At 37.5% G+C, this 16,348-nt stretch overlaps 1 protein-coding gene across 1 annotated transcript; it reads right to left on the bottom strand.

The window, feature by feature from the left end:
- Positions 1-1,017: 1,017 nt before the first annotated feature.
- On the bottom strand, positions 1,018-15,850 carry LOC121083111 (Holliday junction recognition protein). Its single transcript, XM_040583083.1, is given in 11 exon segments — positions 1,018-1,193; positions 1,195-2,423; positions 3,442-3,502; positions 4,245-4,346; positions 5,472-5,533; positions 7,961-8,000; positions 9,526-9,581; positions 11,692-11,719; positions 12,872-12,936; positions 14,460-14,526; positions 15,734-15,850. Coding segments are annotated over 11 exon segments (1,851 nt in total). The 5' UTR covers positions 15,812-15,850; the 3' UTR covers positions 1,018-1,130.
- Positions 15,851-16,348: the final 498 nt, after the last annotated feature.

The following is a 16,348-nucleotide window of genomic DNA, read 5'->3' as shown; positions in this document are numbered from 1 at the left end:
AAGGAACACTTAAACCACACCAATTATTACCGAGTATTACTGATTATTACTAGCCATCACCTACACAGTGGTCTACTGAGATCTACAGATTCACCCTTCAAAGAAATACTTGTGATTGCTAAAGTAAAATCTCTGAAACTAACCTTGCAGGGAAGTACCAGGAATAGCAAGCAAAGTTCCACCTGAAGAAGCATGAAATCCAGAGCCCTGAACATAAAGCATCAACAGATTACACTGATGGAAAAACACATATTACTTCACAACTTGCCTCAGAAGAAAGTACTGGGAATCTGGAAATAAGGGCCTGATTTAATATTTAAATCAACATGTCTAGTGATTCCAATGGAACCCAGTAAAGCTTAATTGTTCACCTCACCTTGCCCATCTATAAAACGAATTAAGCATAACCATTTCAGAAGGACAACAGCTTAATTAACAGGGTCACCATTTGAGATTATTTTAACCAGTGACAGAGTCTACCAAAATGTAACAAATTCTTTTACTGAGCATTTTATAATCATTTTCAGGGTTATTAAATACAGTGAGCTTCCTCACATGATCCAGAAGACCCGATACAACTTTGTTTTAGCAAATAAAGATCCCCCACACCTCAAACCTGTACAACAACCCTACTGATCAAACAGCAGTGGAAGTATGCTCTCACTACTTTAAATAACTTCCAGCTCTAATCCATTTTTTAACACCTTCTCCAAAATCAGTAGAGTGCATAAATTTTATTTTTACAAGGGCCTCAAGTACCTGACTCCAGCAGCTGTGAATGTCAAAAAAGCTGGGGTTACTGCCATTGCTTGTGCTGAAAAAATCCATGCCAACTGCCTGAAGATTGACAATTGTTCTGTGAGACGTCTGTTGACATTTTGCTGAAGGAAAATACTGTTCCGGTATAAATTTCAGTCTCTTTACTGGTGGACAAGGGTCATTTTGAGAATTTCGTTGTCTTTTACCTCTAGGAATTGCAAATAAAGTTTGTACAGGTGAGTTACAAAGAGCATTTACAGTTTCAGACATTTGTATTCCCTTGTACTGCCTTAAATTTGAAGCTGAACTTTGAACAGGTGAGTTACAAAGAGCACTTACAGTTTCAGACATTTGTATTCCTTCGTATTGCCTTAAATTTGAAGCTCTCTGACACCCAGGAATTTTTGGAACAGCCTCACTATGCAACTGCTCATAGATCCTGTCAAATTCTTTGTCATACCGCGTACTGGACCTCACAGAATCACTTAAATGATGCTTCATTAACCTTTTCTCTTCAAGGTTCTTTGAACTTGAAAGAGGTCTTGTCAATGTCAAAGGCTTTTGGATTTCTTTGGGACACAAACTGTAGTAGAGCTCTTCAAATGCTTCTTCACATTTCTGGTGCATCTTTGAAGGACTCTGCTTCACAAACAATGAGGAAAATGAGTGTTTGCACTGGAAAGAAATTGGTCCTTCAGAAATTCTTTTTTCAGGATTTATGAGCAAAGTATTTGATGCTTTTGCAGGAGAACAGTTTGTGACAGGTGTAATAGTGTTACTACTGCCATAGGAACTCCAAGTAGATGAGCACAACTCTGAGGTATCACCATAAGGAAAGTAAATATTTCGAGTTTTACTCTCTTTCACCAGATGAAGCGCTGCTGATCCTGAACTGGCAGATGTTATAAAACAGTATTCTGAGGAACATTTGTAAGCCAATTTTTCACTTTCTTTGCATTTTGAATTCTTTAGTGAGACAGCAGTCTGTATCTCATCTTCAGCTAGAAAAGCCCCTCCCATTCTAGCCACATCAGGAGCACCAGTCACTTCAGAGACTTCATGGCCTTTTGCGGATACCAAATGACATCTGAAACTTGAGTCAGTGTAGTCCATTTTGATTTCATCTGTATCAATGTAAGAATAAGGTACCAGACCAGAAAAATTATCAGTGGAACACTTGCCATCCCGAAGTTCTTTGTTCTCATTTCCTAAAGTCTGATCCTGGACGTCTTCATTTCTACAGCTGCCTATGCTGAGTAGTGCTTGCCTCTGTTTAAGAGGTCTGAACCCTCTTATTTTGTCTACAGTGACATTGAGCTTTGGTCTTCTAGAACACCATCTTTTATGTCTTGAGTATCCAAACATGTATTTTAACAATCTTCTCCGAGACTCCCTTTTTATAAGCCTCGTGAGTATCCTTACCATCGCTGGATACAAGTCTGCAAGAGTTACATTGCTGAAGGAGCATTCATCATCTGCAAACTGGTAATCTCCTAAGGTACTATCACAGCAAGTTTTACTTAGTTCTGGAGAAAGTTGATGCCTGGGTATGGTTATTGTATCCAGTGAATTGGAAACATCAGAAGATGGTAACTGCAGAGGTCTGGATGAAGAACATTCATTGGACAACTCTCCTTTCTCTCTGCAAACAGCGGCTTGGTTGCCTATTCAAAAAAAAAAAAAGAATCACAAAACAAAACCAGAAGAAGAAAAAAAATCCCAAACTTATTAGGGCACTCCCAGTAATGTATTACATGACTTAGAAACAATTACATGTGGTACAGATAGTTTTACTGTAATAGTGTATTCATTAAGCTTTTTTGCCAGGTTAAAAATCTGTATATTATTATATGTATATATGTGCACATCTACATAGATGTATAAATGTGTATATATACATTTAAAAATGTACACTGTTATCATACAACCCATTAAGAAAAAATGAAAAATGGTTTTCCTAACCATGTTGAATTAACATACTACAGAAGACAAATCATGTGTGTTGGAAAAAAGTATTTTAAAATGGCTTAATACACAGATATAAAATATTTTCACTGTAGGGGCAGACTGCATTGCTCTTTGATTTCTGACCAGGACAAACAGCTTTATCCTGCAGGTTTTGTTACTCTGTTTCTATATTAGCTGAAAGCTTTGTACTTGGCTAGTACCAATGCAGATTTGCTTGCCATAAAGCACAATGAAGGTAATTCTTTTTGTAGTTGTTAGACTTGAAATATTTATATCAAAATTCTATTTTAGGTTTGCATCAAGTCTTGAGAGTTTCTGAAGAAAGCAATCTTACTAGTGAAGTACCACTTTCAGTACCAGTGAGCAGCAGACCCAAAGCTATTCATTACATTTCTTGAATTTAAAATAAGCAGAACCAAAAAATTTATGCTTAATTGAGCTTAATGTTGCTGAATTTTTTAACTATGCATTTTCTTCCTGGGGCTATTTAAGAAAAGCTGGTTTTATGAATACATGGGTTTTTTTCCTGTGTTTCAAATACATTTTGCCATATGCAAACCCACATCATCAAGAATCCAGCATGCTGAACTTGTCTGTTGGATAAATAATGCCTCTGTGTTTTCAATAAATTAAATATTTATTTCTAATGAATTTTAACAAAACCACATTTTGTAACTATCATAGTTGACCAACACCCAAAAGATTCAGCTGTACTGATCAGTTCTTGTGCTGGTGAAGCTAAATGAAGGCCTTCCAACAAACCTTGAGGTGCTATCTGAAAAACAAAGAAAAAAAAGATGACATAATCTAACAGCTTTAATTTTTTGCACATTAAAGGTAACATCAAAACCTTATTTGTGACTCCTATTCTCTTCTCACTATGCTAGGTCCTGTACAGAGTTATGGTCTTAATGGGCTTAGTAAATTTCAGACAAGGAGGAAAACATCTAGTCTATGACTTCAGTAAGAATTCTTAGGAGTTACTAGTTTATGGAAAGCTATTTATCATCTTTGCAACATTTTACATATTTTACGTTTTAACCCCTTTCCCAAATCTGAGACTTCAAACCTGAATCAGAATATCTGGATGATCTACATATCTCTGGCAACTCCAGCAGTAAATAGAAGCTGTACCATTTAACACGACCCTTTGCCCCCCCATCCCTCTAACCCCCCAAACCAAAATAAAGCTAAAACTCCTTTTTTTCCTCTACAAACCTCAAATTTACACTTTTCTGAAAATTTACTAAAGTGAAGACTGATTCACACATCAGGGTTCAAAGAACACAAAGTATAAAAGTAAAAAAGACAATTAAAAAAAATGGGTAAAGTCTGCTCTGTTTCTTACGAATCATTGCTGTCAAGAGATCTGAGATACTGTGTTTATTTACACAGACAGCAAGCAGGAGAGAAACAATGATGGAACAGTAGAGAAGTTGTATTAGAATTCACTGTGGTGCACAAAGAGTTCTTATTTTATTCTAATTAGCTAATAACTTGGAACAGAAGTATGTTACCGTCATCCACTTGGGAATTTTTCTAGCACAGTCCACTTGTACTATCATATCCACTTGAACTTTTGCTTTTTCTTGAATATTTCTGTCACCTACGTACAGATTCTTAGAGGGGAGGAAAAAGAATTTTAATTAAAACACATAGGATTTATTGACATTGGCAAACCCCAACGTTATTACTTAGATTTGCTTCAAACTAGTATTATTCCGATGAGGTTATCCAACCAGCATAAAATGTATATATTAAAAATAAGTTTATGTTAAAAAATATCCCAGGAAGGAACTATATGTGAAGACATATAAAGGAGATAACTAGCTAGTTTACTGATGCACGGAAACGCACACACTGCCTCAGAAGATTCACTGATAAAAACAAAACAAAACAAAACAAAAAAAAAGAAAAAGAAAAAAAGGAAGAGGTCCTAGTGTTCGGTTACAAAGCACTAGTAATTACAGCTGCAAATCTTTATATGCATTATTAACATCCTATGAATTCATGTACAAATTAAGGTCTACTCTGTAACACACCTCTGTGTAACATCTAAAAGCATTTGGTTACAAATGGCAAACATTCTTCACTAGTGGAACTCTTGCTTTGTGAAGCATTTTATGTTAGCCGCTGTCAGACACATGTCAGAGATGTGACAACGCTTAGCACTATGCTAAACAAGTAAGCAAAGTAAGTAAAATTTTTGGTAATTGTACTGGAGCAAGCAGACCACAAGATGAGAATGGCTGCATGCACAAAGTGTGTTCTCTTTTAACTGCTCTGGGCAGCCCTGATACCCATAGTCTGGTTTGGGAAACAACAGCAGAAGATTCTAGTCTGCTTTTGTTACAGTAGCCATTATTTCAGATCAAGTTGTGGGTTTTTTTAAACAAAGCATGTTACTTGTTTATGACAGACTCTCAGGTGAATGATCACATTTTTGTTTTGTGATTAATCCAATTTTTTTTTTCCCATACATATAATAACCTTTTTTAGGGTTACCTGTTCTTTGCAATATGCTGTATGGCTTTCTGTTAGGACATAATATCTCTTCATATTGGTCTTTATGACGTAACTTATTGAACATCTCATTTGCTATACTTACTAAAAATGTGAATTAAGGTACAGACTACATAGTCTTCTGCTGACTGCACCAACTCATCAGGCATGTGTAAGCTACTGAAATAGTTCAACCATTTCTACTGAATTGTTTCATAACATTAGACACCAGAAATTTTTACCTGGAAGTGGACGTCTCCAAACTTTCCTCTTACTGAAACTTTACCAGCATCACTTGCTTCATCTACAATTTGAAGATAAATACTAAATACCAAAACATATAGTGTGTGTTTAAAAACATTTATAATTTATTGACTAAACTGGTTTCATTTCAGAAACTCTTTTCTACACTAAAACTTTTTATGCGTACTACATTTCCATTTCAAGTCTAATTGTAAAACATGGTTTCTAGTTCATAAATTACTTGAGGGAAACAAAGAAGAGTAAAGATAACTTGTTAGTTAGCCTAAATCTTGAAGTAACGGTTACAATTTCAGAGTGTGAAATATTTTCAAAGCACTGCTCATTAAAGTATCATGTCCACTTATTTCCCACTACATTCCCAAATATCCCAACAAAGATAGTAAAGCCCTTCTATCACACTTCCTTTTCATAGTTTCTTATTGTCAAGACTGCCTTAGAAGTGCCAAGATGAGAAATAAGACAGACTTGAGAATATTTTTTAATATAGCAAGTCCAAATCTTCCAACTCAAAATTTAGGTATTCATCGGTTATTTTTGTGAATGAAACACAACAAAACATTTTTTTTGCTAGATGTAGCCAGACCTTCCAATTCATCATTAGCTAAAGCCTCAGTCTTTTACAATCGTGAAACACGTGACTGCATTGTAACCCCTGGTTTCTGAATTTCCCTGGCTGTTCTATCTTTGTCCCATGACTGCGTTCACTGCAGGGAGGGAAAGAGGAAAGGCGAATAACCCTGAAAAGGAATACAAATGAAAAAAAAAAATATTGGTTATGATACCTACCACATCACTGCCTCTTCATGCTATTCTTAAATTACTAAAACCAGAATGACAATCTTTTCCAGCTAATCCCTTTTTTGTTCCCTGTCAGTGCAATCATCACCTAGAGCTCTGTGGACAGCTGCTGCCATAGAGCTAGGATAACAAAACGCCACCTCTGTGGGAGATAACACTATTTTGCACCTTCTGGTGAAAGCGTGGAGCAATCAGAGGGTTGGCTTTGACAGACTACCTGGTGCCAGTATAATTATTTTATTAGAACGGAAACCCATAACTGTCAGATTACCCAAATTTCCTCCCACATGATTAATGTAATACAAAGTTATGGTCATTTTACCCACAGGAAAACAGTTACTAAGCATTAATTAATAGTGGAGGAAGCACTAAGAATATTGATGTTTTGTTTTGGAAAAGTTTCAGCCTCCAATTTCTTGTAACAGTCAAAACTCTTGCCATACAGTCTTCTTTCTCCAGTAGATCAGGAACAAAACTAGCAGGATGCTCCCTAAATGGTCACAGATTAAACCGCTACAGAAATGGGAAGATCTTAAAATAAAGCTAACTCCAGCGTCCAGGAACGGCCGACTCAACCACACCAATTACAAATTAGAAAACAGCTCAGATCACAGAATGAATTGACCTGTACACAAGCTGAATACTCTTCTAAGATATGTCGTCAGTAAATTGCCAATCATACCTCAAATCACTGGAACATTAGTTATTAGCAGAGGACCACGGCACAGCAGAGAATGGAAAAAAGTGAAGTATCTTCTCCAGGGAATCTTAGAGTGTTTTTACGGGCCAAAAGGGAAATTTGGGAACACCTCTGTTCCTCAAGTACAGAAGAGAAAGGAAAAACTAAAACTGCCACCTTTCCCTCTGAAAAATTTGACCTATAACACAGGAATTAATTTCACCGGAGATGCACTCAATACACTATCATTACCTAAAAGATGTATCTGCCTTGGAGACAGCTATGCATATGAAGCATCTAATTTATAGCAGAATATTTAAACACCAGTTAACCATATTTTTCTGCAATTGTGCTTTTAATCATTAAATGCTGATTACCACCTAGCCATAGTTGAATTTGTGCCAAATAGTAAGGTTTTATATGCACAAGAATCAAGAGACCGTAATACAAATTTCAAATATTTAAAAAAACTGCCATTCAAAGATTGTAATTAATACAATCAAATAACTATTTGGCAATACAAGGTCAAAACCACCCAAAACTTTGCAGACAGACCACAAGGCTGATGCTGAAAGTATTTACAAACTCTAGTGAAGACTTAACTGTTGCAGCTGAATGCAATATCTGTTTACCAGACCATTACAAATTAATGTATATATTGTAATTATTAATAAAGCTTCTGTTGCCATTTACACCAAAGTCTTGATGTCACTGTTCCTTTGCCAACAAAAGGTAACTGAATGTATTCCACATTGACTTTCCAATTTATCAGGGATTCAGAACTAAGATTTTTAAAGAGGAACGTGGATATTGATATCATAATACTACCAGCAGCTCAGTCTCTTGTTATTCCTATTCTCTACTTTCTGAAAGGGTAAGTAACATGTATTAAAATTATTTTTACTGTACTAAAAAATTACAAAAAGATTATTTGCAATCTTCTTCAAAAGTTAAAAAATACATAGCTACAAAGTAAATTAAAACCCCCACCTATGTCAGATGTATCCACACGAGAGTTCTCAGGAGATTCCTTAAAAGCAAATGAAAGCAGTTTTGAGACCTGTTAGTGTAAGCTATATTAACTCATCTGTAGAATTTTCTGCTTTCACTACTTGCTCATTTTTTTTGGGGTGATGGTGAAAGAAACCCAGTTGTATTCCCCAAACTATGTTCAGATGCCACCATCTTTACTAACAAATCTGTACATAAATTTGTCTTGATTCACATCTCATTACTTAATGGGGAAAACTAATTTCCTTCTAGCCCATCTATATTTAGACAAATAATGCAAGGAGAAGGTATTATACAAGAGCAAAAACCAGCTGACATGAATTCTAATCACCAGATCTTTATCAGTACGTACTGAAAGCAGGATTTTCTCTGTGTTCCAGTGTATACTGAAAGTTTCACTGAACACTTCAAACAATTCTTAATTACCTACCTCAATCCACAGATAATATTTCAAATATGGGTTTTGCTCTATTTCTAGAAGTCTTGACAGTTGAATAGAAAGCTCATTTATACGGATAAGGAGCCTTTTCTAAATGTTTACATCTAACATCATGTTCTTCAGAATTTCTTTTTAAAAAAGTCTAAATATATTTTGTCTGGTTCCATCACAAAATTAGTGCATCGTGGGTTAAAATGACACCAACAAAATGAAACAATTCTAACTACCATCTATGCAGAACAAATAATTGGGAGTGACCAGTCAGATTGCCCCTATCACTCTTCAAATGCTGAGTATTTTCTGCTTAAAAAGATAAGAAGTCAAAAGAACTTATTCTAGATAACCAAAGATTTTACAAGTAATAATTAAAAAAGCTAGACACACATATTGCCTAACTAAAAAGGCCCTCAGTGGTTTAAAGCCTATATCCAACTGCTCTCTCTCCCTTTAAATAAACTTCGAAGAACAGAATTCAGCTGAAATCTATGGCCGACACAATTGCTATTATTTTTTACCCCAAATAACATAATGGGAGGGAGGATATGTAATTATATGAAACATACATAAACAAAATGAATAGGGACATAGTAAAAATTAAAAAAGCACTTGCATGATTCTACCATCACCAAGATGTATTAGACCACCACATAGAGAAGTCGAGAATTTGAATTCATCACCACCTCAAAGGACAGAACCCATCGGGGGAAGTATACCAGATAGATGACCACCATTAACCAGATGAAGATTTTAATTTTACATGTACATGCATCTGGCAAGTAAAAGACACACCTTTCCTAAAATAATACAACTACATGTAGGGCACTACATGAGGGGAAATACAACACAACTGTTTAGTAAGATGTAAAGTTTGATGAATGGCAGTGACAGAACTGCAGCAAAACACTTTAAGCCCTCCATTTTTTACAGAAGCACTTATTTAAGGAGAATAAAGTCACTTGATTCAGCAATTAGTATGTCTTTAAAATCTAACTTTATAGCTATGGTACAGGACAACCTGCTCACAATTAATGTTGTAGGTTTTTACTATATAAATACATTTTCCCAAAGAGGCTTTATGAAGGTATATGCAGTGTGGTGCCCATACCTGATGTACTGTTGAACGCTCTTCTTCAAAATCACTGCTCTGTTGCTTTGACATTTCTTACCATGCATGGGAAGAAAAAAAATGATTCTATTTCAACTTGACAGGTCACAGATCAATGCTTTACCTGAAGTCAATAATTCTTCATTTGTATATATACTTAGTTATTTTGCAAAATTTTTAACAGAAACATTTAACAAATGGAGAACATACATAGGACTGAAACAAAGAATAGACAAGTGACAGAACAACATTCTAGACATAAAGCAGGCTAATTCTCACGTCTGTCTATCATATTACAGATTTTCTTCTTAACCCATGAAGCATCACAGAAAATTTGCCCCTTTATCAGGTGGTATCACTTCTAGGAAAGGAAGACAACTGCAAACTTGTGCATTTTTCTTGGCACAGTAGAGCCCCAAACTTCTATTGCATGTTTTCAAAAATTTTTGGCAAAAGGGCCTTCCAAAACTGCTGTGCCTGTCTTGCTGCACAGACAGACACACCTACAATCTTTGTGGGTTGTTTTTACCTCCCATTTATTTCCTAAGAAGCAGAAGAAATCTAAAACATAAGAATTGTCTAATTTAGCAGAGATCTCCCCTTTTTACACTTCAATCTATATTTTGTACTTCATTAATGATCACAACTCAGATTTAAGTAAAACCCAGAAAGTATTAGACCCACACAGAAGTAGCTATCTGCAAACGTGACTTCCACATAAGTTTATTTCACAATTAGCTTCTAAACCAGATACTGTTGCTATTAAAATTACTCACTGAAAAGTATTTTGATATTACTGAAAAAAAGTTACATCTCTAAAAATTGCCTTACTAGATTTTAAAAAAGGTATTTACAACAAGCTACAATGTCTCAAGTCTGTATACAGTGAATATGATTATGATGCATATAGAAGTTATTGCTTAAATCTATTGTTTATACTGCATAAACTACAGAAATTTAATCTTTCCCAAAATAGACCTGTATCTCCAAACATATGACTTTGCTGATACTAAAGGTGTAGTGGGATTTCTCACAATTGGATGCACGTGATGTACTTGTATTATTTTTATTATTTAAGTCTTTTAGCAGATATATTTACCCCACTCCAGACTGTCTGTTTAATGCAGAATTTGTTGTCCTTGCTTTCTTCTGCATTTTTTTTTCCAGATAAATTGATATCAAACATCACAAGCACCTTCTTACTTTTGGTTAAATGGCGAGAAAACTTCTCATACCTAACTCAGGCACACAGGTATTATTCACTCCTGTAAACTCTTCTGGTTATTTAATAGTGTCAAGCATACATCTAAAGATTTCCAGTTTTCTTAAGGCTTAAAGCATATAACAAGGAACCTACAGATCTTATCTATTCCTTCTTCCATTTTAAAGCAGGAACCTAACTTTCCTCTGGAAGTCTAACCCATTCTTAAGAGCAACTCCATAACCTCTGAGAAACGTATTTCAGGACTTCCTTATGTTTACACTTGGAAAGCTTTGCTAAATTTTAACTTAGATGCCCTTGTGTTCTTTTTTTGCTTTTCCTCTCAACATTTAAGTCCCATCACCAGTGGCTCTAGGAATTATTTTTCTTTTTCTGACTCACTCCAGCTAGTCAAGTTACCATATTACAAATACAAAACAAAGTACTCCACCGCGACTTTTAACATGGTTGAACACTGCGGAAAACCTGTTTTGTGTGCTTTACATATGAGGTACAATCTTCTATTGCAGCGTGCACTATTTCACGACAGAGTGATGCTCTTGGTTGGCTCAACCAGCCTTCAAAATTGCCTCTTCCTACATTTGATTATCCCTACATAAGTCTATTACTTTGCACTTCTCTGCATGAAATTACACAAAGTTTTCTTTGAGTTTTAGCCCCAGTTTGTCAGACCATCTTTCACAGCGGTCATTCCTACTTGGTATCATCTACGAATTAATAAAGGTATCCCCTCTTCCACCATTTACTTAAAATACAAACTACTAATTTGCTCAGGACAAGTCCTGGAAAAAATCCCTCACGTTTCCCTTCAGTTTGGACACAGACCATTAACAACTATTCTAGTGAGTACATGAAAGAGTTTGACATAAAGCCAGGACATCTTCTATTCGTCAAGAGTATTTCAACAGGATAATTTATAGCACTTATTTTTTTAAACACTTTACCTGCATTCCTTCGACCTTCTCTATTAAACTGCAATTAGAAATAGGTACAAAAAAAAAACTAAAGTCAGAAGAATCTTAGAACAGTAATGTTACTTTAACCAATGCCTTTATTTACCTTTGCATACGCATCTCATAACTAGGCACTTCCAAAATAACTATTCAGTTTCCTTCAGGTTTCCTGTGGCCTGACCAGAAAAGCCAAATACTTGGTAAAACTTTTAGCCATACTGATGCTACTAAAATCACTACAAGAACATAAGCTGTAGCTACCTTAGCCCACGTAAGAGGCTAAGACAAAAGAATTGCTCTTACAGTCCTCAATGGATTTAGTCTGTAAAGTCATGCAGCAATGCTCAGTAGATGACGCACAAGTTATTACCAGGAGTGGAAAGAAAAGGGAAATGCAGTCCCTTTTCTGCCTCCATTAAATCCACTCTTATTCCAAGTCTGAAATTCACTCCTCATCCCCCTCAATCTGCAGGGTTAGGAACAGCTTCTGTGTTAACTACTAAGGCACACTACACAGCTTAGCTTTTTAGGCAGATACTCAGAATGAAGCTGCAAGGTGCCTTTTGACAGTTACGTTAAGAAACACTGAGATTTTGGTAAAATTCACTGTTGAGTTCTTATGGTGGAGTTCAAGAAACAGAAAAATAAGCAATTGTGTGTTTAATGTAAATCCTCAGAATAAAAAGACACAAAGCATACACCGATAACAGTAATGGCTTTAGCATGACAGACAATCAAGTGCTAAGACTGCAAAGATACTTTAATTACTCTAGCATTTTATCACAGAAAAACATCTAAATATGAAAAACAGTAAGCTCTTTGGAATTGAAAAGCTGATCATCTGAAGCAAGACAAATTAATTCCATGCACAATAACTTCAGTGACAACATTCTGATGAGAGCCAAAAGTATGTGTCCCCATCAGAGAGCATTTTAAAAAAATAATTCTAGGTTTACCAGTGGTGCTAACTGTTGGTAAATACCTGACAGTCTTGACCAATCTATCCTAAAACCCTGTTTTAAAGCAGACATTGGACATTTACCTCACTGAGTAACGCCTCTTGCAAATACTATACGGCACAGCAAGATCAGAAAGTTTTCCTATATATATGTATAAAAAAAAGGATATTTCTACTTTTTGACTGTAAAGTAGGACTATACTGTTAAGATACCTCAAGTACTTTCTCCCTCCATTCTTTAACCTCCTTGGTTGACACATTCTCCCAATTTTTTGGTCCTAGAAATAAGAGGAGATATCAATCTAAACACAGCTACACAGCTTTTCGTATAACACCATCAACACCAAGTTATCATTCCAACAAACACAAACATTTAGGAAGAACGTATTACATAGTAACAAAACATTATCAAATCTGAACAGCGTCCAATATAATTGCTGAAACAAAAGTTTATAGGAAAATAACCCAAAAGAATATTGTAATTTCAAGTTAATTAAGAAGTCAGGTAAAAAAACAAACCAAAACAAAAGTCACATGCTGAGTCTAACAACACTGAGCTAAAATCCAAGCAGTATTATAGCCCCAGATGCTACAAAGAGGGGGAAAAAGCAAATTATTTTACTTTTTAAATTTTATTTAATGCAGGCAGACAACATGGTATCTGAGGTTAGATAAAGCCATAATTAAGGCTTTAGAGGACAGAGATCCATATTCCTTATGCACTGAATAGAGGTTACTACACAAAAAGCATAACCAGCCTTTACAAATCCAAGACTTTTACCGTGCTATATGCATGCTTCCTCCCTCTGTCAATGAACAATATAAAAAATCCAAGTTGTTAGTCTGTAAAAGCCTTTAAAAAGTAAATCATATTTGGTGTGATTACATTGGGCTTGACACTGTAAATTCACTTAATGTGAATGTCCACTAAGTTCTACTATACAAGAGTTGATACAGCAATTTGTGTATCGTAATCCTCACTTCAGTGATAATAAAACCCAGTTGAACATTTAATTTCCCAGTAAAGCCACCAAGATACTAATATTTGGATGACTTATAAGAATAATAATCAAAATAGAGAAGACTGAGGGGGGAAAAAAAGGAATGGAGATACTAGTAGGAAGGTGATATGCATGAATGGATCGTGTAGTTTCACCCCCACTTATTCTGAAGGTAAATTTCTGTTATGTCAAGTGTGAACTGGGTGGGTAGCCTCTTCAACTTTTCATTGAATGCTCCCATGTGGTGAGTGTAAATCTGTACCACGTTGTGCCATGTCATCTTTTTCCAGTGTTTCATTATAACAGGCAATCCATTATAGAGTTGATAATGCTTATAGAGAGCTTCTTGTGAAGAAAGAAGAAAAAAAAACAAATTAAAAAAAAAAACAAAACACTGCAGAAAAACAAACCAAACAAAAAAAAGCCCACTCTGTTTTTCTAAAATACATTGCTTGGTAGTTTAGTGGGACTTGTGACTTAGTATCTTGGTGGCTTTACTGGGAAATGAAATGTTCAACTGGGTTTTATTATCACTGAAGTGAGGATAACAATTGTTATCTTCATCTTCGCTAATAACTCTTTCCTGTTGTCTAAAACAGAGCACGCAATGGACTAAAATGGCACATATAAATAAACTCGCCAGGTATTATATGCATGTATCAAAGTGTACAAATGAAATGCCATACCTAAGTGGCCAAAATGTAGTATCTGTTGCAATTAAGTGTCATACCTGCCAACAGTTGCACACTTTACTAAGTCTAAACATACAGCACGTAAGTATTGAAGCTTTAAGTTCTTACCATCAGGTGTATCATAAGTGAGAGTTTCCATGGAAACAAGTACATCATCTTCAAAAGGGTGATTATACTAAACAAAAAGGACCATTAAAAATTAGAATAAATGATGAACGCCATGTTTTTAACATGCATTTTAAATATTGGTTTTAGACGATTTTGTTTTGACCAAAACATGAATTATCAGTATGCCGTTTTATTGGCTGGAAGTCGGCAATCTGGGAATATTAATTCCTAGAGGAAATACACACAATTTAGGCATGTATGAGAGTCATTCAATTTCAAGGCACGAGCCAGTCACTGACAAAAATGGGGCTTCAGAGCCTCCAAACATCATGAAGTCCCTCGAGCTTCTTCTAAACTTCCTCTGTAGTAACTGGAAAGAGCCACTTAGCATAGACCTAAGCTCATGCCACGTAAAACCACCTATCTAACGCTAGATGGGAAAAACATTCTAGAGCCAGACTTAGCCTTATGCCAGCAACTAGACATTAGCACAAACATTTCGCTGAACAGTAAAGCTGGCATCCCTGAATAAATCCATACACATCTCGATGGGGGTGCATGCTTCCCACATTTTTAACACAAAACTGCTTTAAAGTAAGGAGGATTAGTGGAGGGAGCCCCTCACTTATTTCTGTGGTTTCATTGAAAGTACTTCCTCTAATGCTAGCTACTTTATGTTAAGGGCACTACAATGGCAACTTGGATTTATAATTAAGTCATTTATTCAATACTGGCAATCCCAGATCTAAGTTTTATGGACACATACAAGAAGCTAACTCTTATAGCTTACTCATGCCAAGGCACAGGAGCACACGGCTCAGCACAAACTGCAAAGCTCCACGAGGCCCTGGGTGACAGCTGCTTCTGGTAGCCAGGAATAGTAAGAGCTTGTTAACACCACACGTAATTAACTGAAGAAGAGAATTCTCTGTCAGTTAATGCAAATTAGTGTACAGAAAGAGAACAGAACCTGTCGGGACTGACAGCAGGAGAGAGGCGGTGAGGAGGAAGGGACGAGCAGAGCAGTGCCGCTGCCAAAGGCGAGGCATGCAGAGGGCCGTGCGGCCTAGCGACCTTCCAGAGGTGATCAGCGGGGCGCACAAAGGCGGCCAGACCACGCCATGCGCCACTTTGGCTAGAGAAAGCGTCAAGCTGGCCGCGCTCCTGAGGCAACAGCACTGCGGCGGCCGGCAGCCCCCGCAGGCGACATGAGCACCCCCGGCCCGCACCGCAGGACGGCGACGAGAGCCCCTGCCCAAGAACCGGGCCCTCACCCGCTCCAAGATGCTGTTGATGGAGGCCAGGAAGCGGGCATTGCTCTGCCGCAGATACCGGTCTACGTCGAAGTCCATGGCGCACGGAAGTCCCTCAGCCGCGTCGCGGAACTGACACACGCCTCCCACCCCCCTCCCCTGCCGTCTCCGCTCCGCTGCTCGAATTGGGCATTTACCACGTCAGTTCAGAAGCACAGCCTATCCGAATACTCAGTGGGAAGTTTTCTTATTTTGATTGGCTGTTTCGTACTGCAAGCTCCCACCCTCCCTCAGCCAAACGGCATCCAGTCCTCCCATTGGGTATGGGGTCGGGGTTAGATGCAGCGCAAAGCCGCTACTTCACCTAGCAACAACGGCCCGCCGCGAGCTCCCATTGGCTGCGGGGGCAGGGCGGCGCAGCCCGGCAAGCCGCGGTCCTGAGGGGGCTGGCGGCCGCCGCCGTGCCCGTGTTGCTTACCGGCCGCCGCCCGGTCCGGGCGCAGGGCTGTGTCGGGCCGGGCGCTGAGCGGGACCGCTGCAGGAGCCAACGTGGCGGCCCAGCGGGTAGCGGCTGTGAAGGGTGCCGGGCGCAGGGGAGCACCCCTTGGCCCGCAGGGTGGTGGCCTGGCGGCGGCA

The sequence above is a fragment of the Falco naumanni genome, chromosome 2 (genome assembly GCF_017639655.2).
Source record: "Falco naumanni isolate bFalNau1 chromosome 2, bFalNau1.pat, whole genome shotgun sequence".
Taxonomy (NCBI): Eukaryota; Metazoa; Chordata; class Aves; order Falconiformes; family Falconidae; genus Falco; species Falco naumanni.
This window is presented reverse-complemented; position numbering and strand designations above follow the sequence as displayed.